Here is an 18,244-nt window from a genome sequence, read left to right as displayed (position 1 = left end):
TTTGATGAGAGTGAAAAGGAAAACTTCCCTTCGTTTCAAATCAGTTTGCGACACTGGAGAGTTGCCTAAACACTTGTATGCACATACACTGCAATGTGAAACAACATTAGGCTACAGCCCAGTGAAAGCTTGCTACATTTCTCTTTCCGCCACCACTTATCTGAAGCCAATCCCCTGTGGCCAATATTGACTTACTGTGGCTAGAGACCAAGGCAGCCACCATAAGGAGAGACCAGCACAGGACACAGCTGAATATAGGATGCAGGGGACACACCGTGACATTACTTTCAGTCACCTTGAAGTACAACCTCTCTGACTGATAATGTCAGCAGATATCTTGAGTTCCCCTGAGGAGTGTAGAAATACTGTGAGTATGACCACTGATATTGAATGCTGTGGTAAACAGCATCTTTTACCTCTCATTGCCCAACAGTGAGTGGTAGGTAGAGAAAATAGGTTAGGTAAAGGATCATTAGAGAAATAAAAATCAAACACTTGTGTGGTGAGTGGGCTGAAGAAATGGTAAAAAACAGGTTGATGCCTCTTTGATGCTTCACATAGCTCTTGGACTGATAGAAAGCTTTTGATACGCGGTCTTTACATCAGTTTCACTCAAATTCAGCCAACATGTAGACTCCCACATCTGTCTGTCTCACACAAGTGCATCCTTGTAAGTTCAAAGTTGTTCAAATTACAAGCTTGGAATACTTGACTTTCACATCAGATGAGCCCAATTTAGACATCTCAGTTCATAAATAATGTAATTTTAAAAAATATTCACAGGATTCAAGCTATTCTTGCAGAGCAGACATGGAGGAATATTTTCTCTATGCTAAACGCTAATTACCATAATAGTACTGATCTAAGTGGGTTCAGTGTCCACGCTTGCAGACTCTGCTGCAAAATCCACCACAAAAGAAGGCTTTCCCATAGCAGAAGCTACAGTTATTTTGGGGCTGTTGTTCAGTTTTTTTGTGCCTTTTAATTTTAAGGAATGGAGTGAAATCAAAAAAAAAAGGTTTTGCAGTATGGACGTCTCTTTTCACCAAAACTTCAGATCCTGTCCTGCTGAAATCTGGTTTTGCACGTTGTAGCTACAAGTTCTGAAAACTGATTAAACGATACACAGAAAGATAAAAAGTAAATTATTGTGCTCCATATATTATATGGAAATATGAATATACATTACAATGGCTGATTTCACTGGAGTTTATGAGGACATTTACTGTAGTCTGTCCTTTCACTATCTACTGCTTTTACTATCTGAGAACATAAACTTTACTGAAATATTCTTTTGGAGAAGGTAAAAAGGGGATGATATGTGTTCCTTTGAAATCTGAATACATGGACTGCAAAGCCCTAAGTGAACCACTTATTCAACACAAGGCTCCTATTTTCCTGCAATCTACCAAGATTGTGTTAAGATCTGTTATCAGCTATTGTTGGCTCGGCCTCGATTGACATATAATGTTATAAATTTAACTTTAGTAGAGCACAATGTCATCTTATTTTTCACTTTTATACTCTTTTCTACATGCATACATTTCTGAAGAATACAAAGGTTTCTTCAAATTTGTAATGTGCACATTTAGATTTAGCCAGAGGGAAACCTCAGGGCACAACACAAATTTGACACTTCTTCCCAGTGTTCTCACACAGAGGTGACAATGGTTCGTTTTCATGAATGTAGCAATCTTATGTATACATATTTTAGAGATCACAACAAGATCTAAGTATGTACTGTAATATGTAAGAAAATAATACAGAACATGTACGCAAGTGGAATAATCTGAAAATGAATTTTGATTTAAAATTATTTTGACTTGTTCTGGTTTTGTAAAATGAATATCTAGTGTTGACTACGCCAGACTATTTTACTTAAATAAATGCCACTTCACTTTTATTCATTAGTCGATCGTCAGAGCTGGTAATCTGCAACAATTAATTTTTAATTATCTGTAACTGTGACGATTTCTGTTTATTAAATGTCTGTGGTTTTGGACAGAATAAGCAACATGAACACAGGACGCTGGGCTCTGGGATCTATTTTCTGACATAATATAGACTAAACAACTAGAATGGACAACACAATTGGTAGGTGAATTGGTAAAGAAAATAATCATTAGTTGTGCGCACTACTTCCCTTGTCTTGATTAGCAGTTTTATCTTTCGGTTATTTAAAGCCATCTACAATGGATACTTCTGTTAAGAGATTAACCTCAGCCTTGCATCTGTGGAAATGCAAGCCTATAGGTGGGATGGAGATGGGAGCAGAACTACTAAAGAAAGAAGCACATGAGAGACAGGAGTGTAACGGGCAGTACGGCTCGAACGCAGACTCAGAGCACAGTGGCAGGGTGACTAATGACCCACAGTGCTCTCAATTATTACTGCTGGCACACATACACACATACACCATATGATTAATTCTGGTTCGGACTGTAGATGCATGACTCAGCCGCACTCATGGGCAGCTACACCACCATTTCTATCTCCATCTCAATTTCCCGCGACCCGTAGACTCTTGGTCTAAATGAGGACATCAGCAATCTAGAAAATAGGTTTGTCCCGCAGAAAAGCCACCCCGGTGCCGAACAAATTAGCTTTCTGCCCCGCCGCAATCAATGTGAAAGTGGGTCTCATTAATTTCTCGGGTCACATCCTTCATCGCACCTTAATCTTGCATCATTCAGATGCCATTTCCTTTTGCGTGGCTTTGACATTATTTTCGAGACGGGGTGTCTGCAAGGTCAGTTGCTGATTGTCTAATTTACTAAAGATGTGACAAAGTCAGCGCCAACTGAAGACCTGGCACAACAGTGTCTTCAAGGAGAGTATCCTGTCATAGTAATATAAATTCACCTTTCTTTCCAGTGTTAACCATATTACCTAAACTATACTATATTGCAGGGGTATGCGATGTAGACAAAAAGATGAGATTTTGTCTAACAATAATTAGACCGTTTTGCCTCCTTCAAAAATGTGTTAGTACAATATTTGACTTTTACAAGTTCCCTCTTGGTAATAGGAAATTAATTGTCACTTACTAATTACATTTATGGAAACAGGTCTTATTTATTTAAGTGAATCATTCAAGTAAAAACAACAAACACTGAACTCACAAGTGTTGCTGACATCACAATGTATGAGCATGAGTAAACCATTTCAGCTGTCGCTATAGCCGTGAGTTCTGTCGTAGTTGTCATCATCATTGTAGCGATTTTTGAACCAGAGTTTGTTTTTGTGCTGGTACCTTGGCTGGTTTAGGCCTCTCGTGGACCGCTGACTCCAGAAACTTTTCATATTCTTGGACAATACTTCCTATTTGGCATATTTATATCTGCTTGATACCTGGGAGTTTAATGATAATTAATCAAGTATTGCGTGACTTGAACACACAAGCTTTTACTCAGGGCTATAATAGTTTAAACAAATGACATTTTAATAATTTAAGGAGTGTCCTTTAGTAAAGCTGTGTATCCTCCTTTACTCATCTTCTCTACACATTATTGTGGGCAACATGAACTCCAAGGGAAACCATTTTTGTGTAACAGTGAGTAATTTAAGAATGATGGTCGCTCAGTTTATGTGGAAAATATGACGGAAAGGGATTTGAAATCAGGTCTTAATTACAAATATTCAGACAAATCAAGTCAAATTGGCCGGCGCTAGGCTGGCAGCTTTGTATCGGTGCTGCCAGACTAGTCCTCTGAGCTCCAGCCTCCAGTCTGGTCGGCTCTCAGACAGCCAGCCTGCAGAATCAGCCTGCAGCCCCAGGAGACCCTTCCATCCTGCTGCGTCTGCTCTTCTCCCTCCTCGCACACATCCATCGTGCCTGCTCTGCCTGTCAAACCCTGCACACACACCCCCTCCCCTCTTCCTCCGCTCCACTGGGCTTGTGAAGGTGAGCCAGTCCCCAGTGGCACTACTGTACAGATTGCAATGCTTCCTCTTCAAATGGAGGATGCGCTCTTGTGAATACCCATGTAAAGAGTGGCAGGGCTGATCCCCATCTTCCTCTTTCTGCACCTTTTAGTTTCATTATTTTTTTTTAGCCTCCTTTTACTGCGCACTTATCTATGGATGTTTGTGTTATTTAGCCCCTGTGTTGCTGTCAGATGCGCTGTCCTTGACCATGACTAGGGTAGGCGCAGGCTACTCCGTGTGCCACTTAAGAGCAATGCTGACAAAAAGAAAGCAATTCCTGAGGTTTCCACCCAGTTTGGTGACAGCTGTCATCCAGTCGCTTGTCCTTGTAAAAGCTCTTTTATGAGCACAATATATGAAGGACAAATGAAAGCAGCACGAAGAATGCTTCAGTCTAGCTCTGAAGTTGTGTAGCGGATGTCTTTCTGTTGGTGCACTTCTTCTGTGTGTGTGTGTGTGTGTGTGTGTGTCTTCACGCCACTTTCAAGTTAGCTTCTGTTCTTCTAGGTTTTGTTGCCCTCTGGATTTGACAGGTTATTTTATCATTTTCTCAAAAACATGATTACGGGGTCCTAAGCTTAATAGATTTAACATCTAACACTGTACTGGCTAGTAAAGATTTAACACCTCATTTAAGGAGTGATAAAAGACTGGTTGTTTTATCTGTGAAGGTATGCTCACATTTCTATTAGCCAGTGCAGCAATAGATACTTTTTTTTGTCTTTGAATGTAGACAGAAAGGCTCTGATGTCCAAATGGACTTGGCGGTTTTCAGCTCTTTCAGAAATGAACACTGGCTGCACATTTTTCTCGTGTGCACATAAATGCCTTGGTGAGCACGGAGTGTTATCTGGCCATCCTGTTGCTGCAGGTGAACTCATTGCTTCTCCCTTTGTATTTGTGCAGGTTTTTGGAGATTATTATCACTTCAGGCATCATGCTGTGGAGAAGAGGGCTTTGTCTGGCCACAGGGGGATGCACATCAAACTGCAAAAAGAACCACAGGTAAGACTGGTGTCAGCTCTCACACAGCTCATTGCAGCAGTCCATGTTGGCAACAAAAGGCCAAAAGACAGATTGGATTACATACAAGAGAGGGTGTATATCAGCAGAGAAAAGATGCCAGCATCAATGACAGCTTGTCAAATTCTGTATTCTTTTCAGTCGACACAGGTCCTTCCATCTGTCCCTCTGACCCAGTCTGAGGTCCAACGTAGCTGTAAATATGCAAAATAAACCCTGCCAAACAACACACCAGCTGGGAGTGTCTCTTTGTTTCTCCAGTCTTGCACCTAAATGTTAACTGGAGAGGAAAATAGCATCCAAAGCAAGGGCATTTTCCATCCTTGAATATCATCTTCATTTGGACAAATGGCTGCACGTAGCCAAACGACCAACTTATACCTGGCACACTATAATGCTGCGTATATCCATAATACTGTTCCTACACAGGAGAAAAGTCTGGCAGTATTCAGTGTCTGTCGGAGATAAAGAGAAAAACCCAACCTGTATTGATTTTTATTTCATAAACCAAAGACAATTAAACTCTTGTCAAAAAAAGTCCTTTTTCACAAAGTGCTCTAAATCGGTCTTCATTAATAACAAGGTTTGGGGATCTTCACATAATGCAGTTCATGCACTGGATGGGAGCGGATTTGTTGGTTTATTTTGGGTAATATTCTCTACATTAATTACATTCACATTAAACACATAATTCTTTATTACAAGTAAACATACACAATCCATCAGCCTTCAGATCAAAGCACATCAAAATAAAAAGTTATTAGATGTGAAATTTAGATTATTACACTTCTATCTTGTGAAGGCAACAGGAGATATGCTAACAACAGCCCTATATGAGAAATTAAATTTTACTCACTATCAGGAGCTCACATTATTTGGGATATATTATCTAATCAACACATTTTGTCGGAAACGGAGCAAATTATCGAATTACTTTACACTTCTTCAGTTTGCAGAGTGAGTCAGTCTAAATGTCATAATCTTTTGCAAGCTGTTTTCATGGGCTTTGCTGCTTTTATTCTTTCTTCTTTTTCGAAATAAGGTCCCCAGTAAAAAAAAAAATGCTTCACAAACTTCATATAAATGTTTATTCTATGTTGTATAGAAAATAATAATAATAAGCACTGGTCATTGCTGCTATTTAAAGCAACTTCATAGGTACCTGACTGGTGCTGAAAAGGGAGCAGTAATGAAGTGACGCACAGACTTTGGCCATGTGTGGTAGGCGAGGTAGGCCTGCCAAGTAGAGCCCAAGGACTACTCTCTAGCTTTTCCCCAGCACGAACCAAGCTAGCTGAGGAGAGGACTGATGTGGCCTGACAAGTGCTGAGGCCCCAAGACATCATTAGTGAGATATGGTGACATTCACTGAGGCCATTGATGCCAGGGGTCAGGCTAAATGGACGTTAACAAGGCTCTGAGAGCATATGGGTTCAGAGGTGTCTGCCTGGCAGTACTGCGGCACTCCAAGGGTTATAAGATTTACTTTGAGAGCTCCAAAATAAACAACAAATTAGATTTAGTATGGGCAGTGACAGAGACAAGGATTTTATCAATGCTACCGAAGAGGATTTAATGATGTACAATACTCGATTTTAGAGTTGTATGCAATGCTGATGGGTAAAATGCAAAACAAACCGTAGACTAATAAGAGACAGTCAATTTAAAGTTGATGTCTTCCTAACAAATGGCTGAAAAGGACAAGAATTAATCTGGAAGATGGAGAGTGGTGTTCACTGCGTGGCTAGATTGCCTTTTTCCTTTATACTGTATATATGCTGTTTGACAATACCAAATGAGAGAGAAAGCATCATGAATTTAAAACTGGAACAGCACAGGGAGATAAAGACTTATCTCATACAAACACATTTTCGACAGAAGAGATTCCATCGCGCAGGTTTGTCTCAGTCAGAAGGTCCGTAGTTCAAGTTAACACCGTGCTTGAACCCCCAGCTGTTCAGGGCATCAGGTTCCTGGTTAAGGAGCAACAGTTTGTCCCTGCGTTACCTACCTACCCACACACAAACCAGAAACAGACCAAACCTCAGGCAAAGCATGACCACTGCCAAAAATCTTTGGGTTTGTGTTTACATGTGTTTGTGTGTGTGTGAGAGAGAGAGAGAGACCATCGGATCCCTGGAAAAGGGGATGGAGAAGGTTCTGCTTCACCTGATTCAAAGAAAACAGACATAAAAGGCAGCGGAAACATAATGGTTGGATTTGGATTAGTCAGTGGTGAGCTTTGAGCTTGTTACTATGTCCCTCTCTGTAATCTGGCTGCTGTCTCTCACATTACCCCCATTGTCTCTTTTCCTCTGCTCCGCGGTACTAACATGCCGCTTATCACCGTCCCCTTGAATAATCACACAGTGGTAAGATGACATTGGCAGCTGCATAAGCTTTTACCATAGCTTGCAAGGGTTGTTTGTCATCTTCTGTTCACACCCCACACCTTCTGAGGGAAAGAATCGATTTGTTTTGGAGTGGCTGCTGTTGGTTTTGTACAAACCGCAGTGTAAGGCTCTCTCCAGTTTTGCCACGGAGTTAGTCTGACTATAACAGTGCATTGTATCTTTTCTGTGCCTGAGGCTTTGCTGTTAAAGAATTAAAGCTGGCGATATTCTATATCTTTGTTATTGTCAACAAATCCTATAAAAGACCAAAACCAACAATGCCTTCGTCCGTGTCTCAATACTTTTTGGAATTACCCAGCTTGTCTGCAGGCGGCACTCAGCTCCGAGCCCACTCGTTCCTGCTAAAGACATAAACGTTTAAATATGAGTCACAAAAGGAGATATGTGTTTGTCGGGGACTATTTTCAGCAGCGGATTTGGAGTTGTATGTGTCCATGGGCTGTGAGCAGTTCAGCTGAAGACGGAGAAGAAAGAGAGATTCTTCCCTCTTAGTGATTCTATTTGAGTAATTTTTAGAGGCCCTTTCATGGGATTTGTTGATAACAAAAACAATTAAACATCACCAAACTTGTCCTTTTACATCCTTTCTTTCTTCATAAACTGCTGAAACACAGATTCATAGGTCAGTGCACAGGCTGTCTCTCTATCAGTCTCTCTGCATTGGAAACAATACCAGCATGGCTTCTCCTTAGTCATCAGACAAGCCCTCGGGCCATGTGCGAGAGAGAGAGGGCAAGAGATGGAACAAATAGTTTATTGCTCAAGCAGATTACAGACCTAGGTCATGTGGAGTCCTCCTTCTTGTCTAATGATTGCTCCTTTGTGTTGCTGTGTTTGGCTACTCTTTGTCCTTTCCCCAGACCTCAGGGCAGTGCTTGTACTGTATCTCATTAGTTCTTCATCAGTGACTTGGTCTTCAGGAGGATATCAATTAGAACTTGGTTTTCTCAGTCATTAACAGCAAGTGATCTGGCTGAAATGTTGCATTCCACATATTGCACACATATACACAAAATATTACACAAATTCCAATAATTAAGAAGATTACAACATATTGCACTGAATGTCAGTTTTCTTAAAGAGGTGGTATTATGCTCATTTTCAGGTTCAAAATCTTAATTCGGGGTTGTACCAGAACAGGTTTACATGGTTTAATTTTCAAAAAACACCATATTTTTCTCATACTGCACATTGCTGCAGCTCCTCTTTTCACCCTATGTGTTGTACGCTCCCGCTCTTGAGCTACAGTGTGATGCATCTTACTTGTACAAAATCTTTGTTGGGAGTTGCACATGCGCAGTTCCCAGGTAAGGACTACTAGCCAATCAGAAACAGAGAAGGGCGCGTCATAAGAAACAAGGTATTGTGATCCAAATCAAAACTGCTTCAGACTGCGACCGTGACCTAGCAGATGGTATAAGTTACTCTCAACCACACATCATTGTTCCACATCTTACCATAAACCACTACAAATATCACCATATTTCAACTCAATTTTACATAAAAATTGACCAAACAATTTGAACGTTTGCTTAGTAGCTTTCACATCAGGTGTAACATTAGCATTATAGTTATAACTTTAGCTGTGTTAGCCAACGTTTACAACTCCGCACTTGAACAGTCTGTGAAGTTACATTGCCGTGTTTATTTTAAATATAATTCACAACCAATAAAGCATATTTACAGGTTGTGATTGTGAATTTCCAGGCCCAAACAGAGTCGGAGTTGCATCGTCTTTGTTGACTAAACGTTGAACTGTTGCCGGTGTTTTGACGATCTATGCTGCCTTGCCGAAAAATGACTCGACTCTACTCGGCCCTGCTCCGTTTCCCATTGCAGATAGTACCCAGAGATGGTACGTAGCTTGTCGTCATAGCGACGCCACACACAACTGCCGCGACGTAATGTTCAATGCGACACACACACCAGCGATCCACACAGCTTTCTCTTTAAGTTAAAACGTTTTAACATTACTCAGGATGTAAAGACAGATAAGCGGTATGAATGGATTACTAACGAGCTGTTTTCAAGCAGTTCAGAGCAGAGCTTTCTGTGGGAGATGGGAACTCCCTTTGGGCTGGCTTTTTCACTTTGCAAACCTGTTACATGCACAAAAAAGATATATAACTCAATAAAGGAGAGGGGAAAAAGCATAATACCACCTCTTTAAGGTGACGTTTCAGAAGTAAGCTGTGAGTTGAATGTGCTAACGTTTAATCATTTGCATTAATTAGCTGTATAAATAAAACTCCTACAGTAGATGGCTGTATCAAGATCAGTTCCTCTGATTCATGTATCAGTTGGAATTGTGCTCTGATAATAATGTGGTGTGCAGTGGGCAGCAGTGCAATGAGGTCAGCCATGTGCAGTTATAAAAGTAATGAAATGAGATACATTTTAATTAGTCGAGGGTCACTTGAATGAGGTTAATGGCTTCATTCTCTGAGGCAAACTTTTCAACTAGGTTAGGAGTTACAGCACCCTAAGCAGCTGTACTGAACTCGTTTTTTATTCAGTCCACGCGCTAAGAGCATGGAATCATGAAATCAGGCAAGTAGAGAACCCTCACAACTGAACTGACAGCAACAAGCGAAAAGGAAAAGATCTATTGAAAAGAACTAAAATACTGAAATAACAAGTTGTGCTTTCAGAATCTTCCGGGCATTGTAAAGGAAATTCACAATTTCAGACATGCTTCACTTGAGTGTTCTTAATACAAAAGTGGAAACAGTTTAAGCTTTCCCACCTTCAGCAGAAATTCAGGATGCATTTATCAGTGACAATACCGTGCAACAGCATTTGCTTAAACTGCTGTAGAAGATAAGTTTCTCTCCTATAATTTCACTCCATCTATGCAAATTCCCTCTGCTACTGTATTTGTTTAGTCCAAGTTAGCATTCAAATATATTTGAATGTGTTGCTCCTTAATTTATGTTTCATAGTGTTTGTTAAAGAAATACCCCAATCTACCTTTCTCCTTTTGTTTTTTTTTATGGATTCACTTCTCATTCTTTGGATCACACATACCTGTAAGTAATTTATTTATGTAAAAATCCTATGTATTATAGGAAGGCATGAAAGCAGTGTTGACAAGCTCATCTAAGACATGAAGTCCATCTGTGAGAATGCATGGACATTCGCTGGTTGCATCTTCCATATTAACCATGAACTGTGTGTTTTCCACAGATTGACAGCGTAACTGTGGCGGGGGGGTAGCAGTCGACTGTCACAGTGTTATGCCGAATTTTGCATGCCTGCCGAGAATTTTAGGAAAATGCATTAAAGTTCTGCTTTTAAACGCTGTACTATTCTTTGTGGGGTTCATCAATAGTGATAAATGATCAGTATATATTTTATGAACATTAATCGTTAATATGTTATTACACTTAGTTAAGGTACCATTTCTTGAGATTCAGCAAAGACATGTGACGTTAACCACGTTCAAACAGCGTCCTAAAGTGTCCTAAAAGGACCATAAGAAGTGAATTGTATAATTCGGCAAACAGATATTGTAGGCTACCTACCGAAATTTGCATCTACCTCGAGGTGTATGCAATTCACGGCAGGAATGCAGAAGAACACCTGCGTTGCAAAACGTCACCAGACCTCGTGGGAGCAAGGCCTGAGTAAGCTCACGTAGTCTACCGGAGGTAGCTTGTGTCTGACTTGACGCACTGTTTTTATTCCCCTATCTATAAAGTCGGCGAACGCACTTGTAGACTACCAGTTATACAGCGTGGTAACTTCGACAGCTGTTTTCCAAAGTTAAGATGGCTCTCCGTACTAGCTAGGCTCATTAACGTTACGTGCTTTCTAATAACTGTTTTGAAGATGGGTCTCCGACATTGACAGCGTTGTGTTGGACTGATTTGTGCAGCGGTGTTTATGTTGTCCGTGTTTGCGAGAGAGAGCGACCGAGTGAGAGGATATGCAGAGCGAATATGCGCTGTGCAGCGCTGCAATCAAGAACGATTTTTAAATGGGTCGCCAAATTTACTTGGGCGGCTGTTCATCTACCTGGGCGGCCTAGTAAAGCCTATGTATGGGAAACACTGATGAATGAAAATGTCAAATTGTGTAATGCTCATGGAGCAAATTCCCTGTCACTATATATAGATACAAGCAAGAAAGAAGAACAGAAAAATGCTTAGTGGACCAGTCATTTTAACTGGCAAGTGGACAGATTATTTGGTATTGTGTAACTTTTGGCAAGGATGTTTGGAACCAATTTTTTTTTGTTTGTTTGTTCAACTTCAGAAACAATACTATAAAATTAAATTTACTATGTGTGATATTAGCATTTACTGTCACCCACCTTTACCAATCCTGTGCATATTCCAGCAGCCTCCAGTACTTCAAAGGCTCCTACTCTGGCACAGTGTACAGCAGCCACTTTTCCCCTGCATCTGAGGAATAAAATAAATTAGATTAAAATCACATCTTTGCCTCTCTTTCTAGTTATTACTTTTTTAACACAGCTGGGGCTGTGTTTTGCGACATCTACAGTCTGTGGGACATTGCAACAATTTCTGAAATTGGAACATTAGTAATGACACAAAAGCATGTGAGGATAACTGTGTAAATTATGAATTTTGTGTGTGTGTGGTACCCCAGGTTCTGTGGGCGGAGCAGCAAGTGGTGAAAAAAAGGAAAAAAAGGGATATCTATGAAGACCCAACAGACCCTGATTTCCCCAAGCAGTGGTATCTGGTATGTGATGGTCTCTTATCTTCTATATTAGTCATTATGTCAAATACGTCAAAAATGTCAAACATTCAGTATGTGTGTATTATTTACACAATATGTAGTGTCATTTGAAGTGGCACGGTTGTTGTGGGTAACTTCACAACAAAGCAATTCAAGTAGGTGCACAGTCAGCAGAATACTTTGATTTATCAGATTTTTGTACTCTATTCAGAATGACACTTTAGATTCTGATGCTTTAGAGAAGGTTCTTCTCTGCATTCAGATCTCATATTAGCAACAGAAGTAACAAAAGTGTTGTCCCTGACATTTTTCAGTTTCTGCTATGCAATTATTTCTGATGAAATGCTGAAGGCCTCCTCAATAGTTTCAGCTGTACGGAGGCTTGTGACGATACCTGATTTAAAGATATATTCATTATCGCAGTGGCAGAAGTTCTTAATTCCCTTATGGTCAGTCTGATGCGCATAAACTGAATTGCCGTCTTTTGGACTAACCCTGTAGGCCTCAGTTACATCAGCTTCACCGCCAGCACCAATGGCATGGTTTCCTCAGCAAAATGTATCCAGGATGCTGGGTTGAATGTAAAATTAAATGCGGGGACAGGTGGACTACTAAACTGCGTCACCTGTAAAACATTGATAGCAAATGGTCCTGACGCTGTGTTTTGTTTGTTGTTTCTATTTGCCCTAATCTCCCCTTTTTTGTATGCGCGGAACCTCTGTCACTGCAACGAATTAATGACAAAATTGACTATCCCAGACATAAATCACCAATGGATAGAAGTTGTGAAACCACCTCTGCCATTCAGCATTAGACCTCTAATCGTCTGAGGACTTAATCCCCCGTTCTCCTATTTAAAGTATTCTACACAGCTCTGGCTTGAAAACCAAACAAAGATGGTTTAGCTTAAGGAATATTGCCACCAGTGCTGAAGTTATATTGGTTTATTTGTGTACAGGGAACCACATCAGTGGCCTGTACTACGAAGGGAGTTCAACCTACTCAGGTGATTTTTTGTGATAACTCGGGGTTATCAGACAAACTCAGGGGTGACAAACTCTGTCTGCCTACACTGGAGTTAAACGATACTATGACGGTGGATAAGATGTTGGTTAGTTGAGTCGGTGTTAACCCCATGTTGACTACATAGGAGCTGTTGCGCGTTCGCATAAAAGGGGTGTGTTTGGCCGTGCAGGCAGAGTTTCTTCACAACGGCGCATGCTCCGTATTTCTCCAGAGGAATGCACGTTGGTAGTGTCAGGAAATTATGAATGTGAAGACAAGTTAACGGCTAAATCTAATATCGTGGTGGACGACAAAGCCAGGGAGGCTTGTTGGAATCGCATGGAGTAAAGTTGTAGCCTAATTATGTCCCCAGTCAAATCTCTATGTGTGTAATTTATGAGCTCTTCTTTTATGTGAAATATGTTTAAGATGTGAAGGTACAACTTCACATAAGGTCCATTGTAATAAAAAATAAAAAGGATAATACGAGAGAAAAATTTATTTCCAAGAATAATGTACAAATAAAAAAACTTGCATCTTCTCTGACATTATAGTCACACATTTATGAGAGAAACTTCACTTTGCAAGGCTGCAACATCACAGACACACCTCTACCCTGTAGTATGCATGCATTGGAAAGTTATATTAAACTTTGCAATCGGATTTAGCAGTGAGGAAAGTGAGTTTAGCCCACAATCACTATCACCCAGAGACTTTGCCTAGGATTTGGCATATTCAGAAGAAAACACCAGAGTGATTATTGATTTTTTGTGACATTAATTTCAGGGATTTTTCTTCTTATAAATTTCACACTTTCATCTAGGATTTTTTCTCTCGGTTATTAACCTCACCCTGGCTCCCTATTTTTTGGACATGTAAAATAGTATTATCTAAATAAATATCTAAATATGTGAAAACACTTAGGAGAATTCAATTATAGACTACAGATGGGCTACATCTAAGAAACTATCCCGTTAATTAATTATGATTTCCAGTTTAAATTCACCGAGGCTGCAGGGCTCACTGTCTAAACATGTTCAGAACTTTACTGCAACCGCAGTTGAACAAATCAGGATGAAATCTAAACATATTTTATGAAATGGTGTGTATTAATAATCTACTTCTCATCCTTAACACTGGGTACAGATGTGGTATGTAGTCCACGTGCAGGGTAACCTCGAGTTAACCACAAACAAAAGTTTAGAGATGTGGCGTGAATTGCAATTGCAACAGACCTCGGTTAACATCTAACCACCTTTCGTAGAACAGGGTTAATCGGGAAGTTACACCCGACATCACGAAGTTACTCGTGAGTTGTCTCCTATAGAGGAAAGTCAGCCTTCCTTCATCTACCTGCGTTTATTTGTGACCATCTCTTTCACCTCCAGCGTTCACTTCTCATCACACTTCTCACTGTAATCACACTGGGCTGTTTATTCATCCAAATCACGTTTTACCACTCTGCATCCCCTATTTGTCTCCCTCCCCCTCCTCTCAAATCTTGCAGACTGTTTGTTTTTTCTGTGTGAGAGGCAAATGCTCTCACTGCGATTTCTGACCTGCAACAAGTAGTCTTGTCTCTTTTTCTGACAGCATAACTACAGTAGAATGCTCACACTGGGCAGCTCAGCCTGAGGAGGCAGACATGTCACAGTGACGCCTTGAAATTAAATTTTAAGTGGTCATGAACCACCTCTGATCTTCCCTTTCATGTCTTGGTGTTTATTTTTCAAATGGACATTTCTTTTTTCATTTTTAACATAGCACATCAAGGGAAAGATCTTTACAGATGATTTAAACTGTTCTCACTCTGATAAACCCTTTCTCTTGGTTTGTCTTGGAAGTGTCAGTCACAGAAGATTGACAGCTGAACAAAAGCATTGTCTCTTCCAGTCCACCCCGACACAAGACCTGAATACCAAAGTAGCATGGGCTCAAGGCTACACAGGAAGAGGTGTAGTAGTGACTATCCTGGACGATGGCATTGAGAAAGACCATCCCGACCTATCCAGCAATTTTGTAAGTCAAAAAAAGTAGAAAGCCTCTCCATTTGTAAAACGCAATTACAGCTAAAGAACATTTTTAAAGAAAAATGATAGTTTAGTGAAATGACAGCTTGAAGAGCAAGTTAAAATGACATGATTTGCGTCCTGCCCTTTTTCCATGTCTCTCATAGGACCCTGAGGCCAGCTATGATGTTAATGACGGAGACGCTGACCCCCAACCAAGATACACCCAGCGGAACGAGAACAGGTAATCTGGCAAAAGCAGCGACCTGGCAACACCACGACAAGGAACTGATCTTAATTGCTTCAAAATGAGCTTTCAAGCTTTATGGAAATTTGGCAAGGAGGCGCAGACATGATTGATTTTTATTCTGAGAGTGGAAGCACGCCCAACCATAAAGTGAGGAATCATTTGGACTGGGATTTTCTTTTTTTACCAAACAACCCATGTTGTTTTTGACTCGGCACTAGCTTCCTATAAATGTTAGTTGACAGGGAATGACAGTGGTGAGAAAGAGTGTATACCTCTTTTGGTCTATTGCTTTTGGCTAGAGCATTTACACTTAGAAACCAATTATATAAAGTTTGAAAGCACTGGTGCAGTCATTCTGCAAAGTCTTGAAAGATAGTTCTTTTTTTTTTCCCTTTTCTTTTTTTTTTGCTTCAGTACACAAACCAAGCTGCTGTAGCTGCATTTCAAGGTCCAGCCCATATAGCCCCACAGCCACTTTTGGCACTTGTTTTTTGCTAATACGATACTTGTTTACTTGCCCTCAGTGATTCCCTTCCAGTCTTTGGTGATGGTATTAAAACATGTTCGCCTCAGTTTAATGATGGAGCACTAAAGCTCCAACGAGGGCGAATCCTGAACCTTTATTCTCTCCCCCTTTTTCCAAACACCACAGTCCTCTGCCTTAGTCCAATCCCCCCTGGAGCAGAAGGGAAGCCACATCCCGCCTCTGAAATGCACATCAGGATTTGTTTCAAATCTCTCTCTTTTCTGGGACGACTGCCACAAGTCTTTTTGTAGTTGTTTGTTTTTGTTCTTTATTTCGGTTTCAAAGCGCAGTATCCACTTACAGTTGGTCAGAGGGAGAGCTAAATAAACTTAACAAGTTTTCGTTAGATTGTAGAAACTTGTATGAAAATAGAATCATTTCTGCGCTGTTGTTCTGATTTAAAATTTCTCTAAGACACTTCTGTTGTACAGATAGCGTTTTTCTGTCCTCATCTGAAATATGATCTTTTCATCTACAGTATTAACTTATCTTGAAAGAGGTTAGCATCAGCAGGTTTTTGAACAGAGCCTTTGTTTCTTGTCCTTGCCGACAGCTCGAGCAGCCATGCGGAGCGACCCCAGCCCTTTCTGTCAGTGTAAAGTAGATCCCACTCTGCCCCTGCTGATGGAACTAAGCACTGCTGGAGGGGATTACTCCCTGCCTCTGGTTCACTTCAGCTGCCCAACTGCACCGTGCTGTACTTCAGACATTCACACGTAATAAAAACTGAGATTTGCGCTCACACACACTCTGGTACCCATGTCAGTGGAATTACCAAAGCAATTATCTCGGACTGGATCAATTTATGGGCAAGGGTGTGTCTTTGTGCCTACAGCTACAGTTGTGGTGTTTGGAGTGACCTGTGGACAAATAATATCCAATGAGTTATGTAAATCACCACACAGTAATACAGGCCGACAGTGAGTAATGCTCACAACCCCCTCAAAATGGTATTATATGAATATATTCATAAGACAACAAATAGCAAAGGAAAGTCGGAGGCGGGCATTTTCAATAGCCATGAAGGCCAGTTTCATTTGTACTGATGACACGCAAGGCTGATTTTTGATTTCCAATTTCTGGGTTTTGCCATAGAGATGCTCTGCACCTCCTGAGTTGGCAGTTCCGGCAGATATTGTTGAAGGGGTTGCAGGCTAAGTTGAAGGATGGTTAGAGTCTGGCCAAGTAGGTAATCCATTTGTGCTTCATTGTGACAGTGTTTGACTTCTTTTCTCTACTTTATTCCATTTTTCCTCCATTTTGTCAGTGTGATATGGATGTAGAGGGTGGTGCTGGATAGCCGGGTTGCTTTCACCTCCTGGACAGCCTGTCGGTAAAGCAGAATACTTGTAAAAACCTCAGAGTAAGAAGAGGGCTGTGCAATCTGGTCAATATCATTATCAGGATATTAATCAGATGTGGCTTCGAGGTAGAGCAGGTCGTCCACTAATCAGAAGGTAGGTGGTTCGATCTCTGGCTCCTTTTTGTACACATGAAACACAAGATTGAATTATCACCCAGAATGCAGTGATATGAATTCTGCAATTTATTAGTAGATATATGATGTTGTGATATACGATTGTCTATAGTAGCCTATATTAATACATGAATATGTAAAAATGAATGCAGAGAAACCAATTTCTTGAAGCACGTATCTATAAGTTGAGTCTCCTGCCCACTGCCCCCTCTTCTTCAAATGTATTCAGCCACACAAACACAGTGTCTGTCTCTCTAACTTCCCTTCCCTGGAGAGTTATTAGTTTCTGTAGGGAACTTTTCACATGGGTCCATTAATTGAGATCCACCCGTACCTTAAGATTGTGTAGTGACAGCCCCTATTAGAAAGTAATTTGGCGTGCTACACAGCCTTGTGTGTGTCCATCAGTCCAAACTAAATAAACTCAAGGCTAGGAAGATGAAGGAAAAGCTGTGCTGGCTAATCTGGTTGATGGCATTGAGAAAGACCAAGAAAAGTGTTGCTTCCCTCACCCCATAAAATTGCTTTGTCCTTGGTAGCACATGGCTATTTGTTTCTCTGACCATGAAAGTGCTGCTTCAGCAGAAATATACTACATAGGAAAAATGGTAAAAGAGCCTGCACCAGAAGACACACATCTTAAGTTTCATTTCATTAAATTCTTAATTTCTTCTAACATTAGTCAAGGTCGAGCAGGCTTCCCCTGCAATAGATAGTTTGGGGAAGCCAAGTATTTAATAGAGGTAAAGTTATATTTCAGTATCTTTTTTTGCTGTTTAAATAACCCCATAAATCACTAATATTAGTCAACATGAATTAACAGATGTATAAGTAAGGCGTCTTTCATGAATGAAACACAAACTTTAGTAATATTAACAAATAGTAACTGTAGTTAAGATCTTCACC

General features: G+C 40.5%; 1 protein-coding gene across 19 annotated transcripts in view; it reads left to right on the top strand.

Moving 5' to 3' along the window:
- Positions 1-18,244, top strand: part of furinb (furin (paired basic amino acid cleaving enzyme) b) — an 82,649-nt gene that overhangs the window by 33,229 nt on the left and 31,176 nt on the right. For 17 of the 19 annotated variants that reach the window (XM_046036229.1, XM_046036228.1, XM_046036230.1 and 14 more), the window contains 4 exons: positions 4,834-4,932; positions 11,979-12,074; positions 14,970-15,095; positions 15,253-15,329. In XM_046036229.1, coding sequence (XP_045892185.1) covers positions 4,834-4,932; positions 11,979-12,074; positions 14,970-15,095; positions 15,253-15,329 — 398 coding nt within the window. Of the gene's footprint in view, positions 1-4,833; positions 4,933-8,741; positions 8,779-11,978; positions 12,075-14,969; positions 15,096-15,252; positions 15,330-16,414; positions 16,578-18,244 lie in introns of those variants that run through there. The other 2 variants (XM_046036234.1, XM_046036235.1) reach the window with 2 other exon arrangements.

Source organism: Micropterus dolomieu, linkage group LG22 (genome assembly GCF_021292245.1).
Source record: "Micropterus dolomieu isolate WLL.071019.BEF.003 ecotype Adirondacks linkage group LG22, ASM2129224v1, whole genome shotgun sequence".
NCBI lineage: Eukaryota > Metazoa > Chordata > Actinopteri > Centrarchiformes > Centrarchidae > Micropterus > Micropterus dolomieu.
This window is presented reverse-complemented; position numbering and strand designations above follow the sequence as displayed.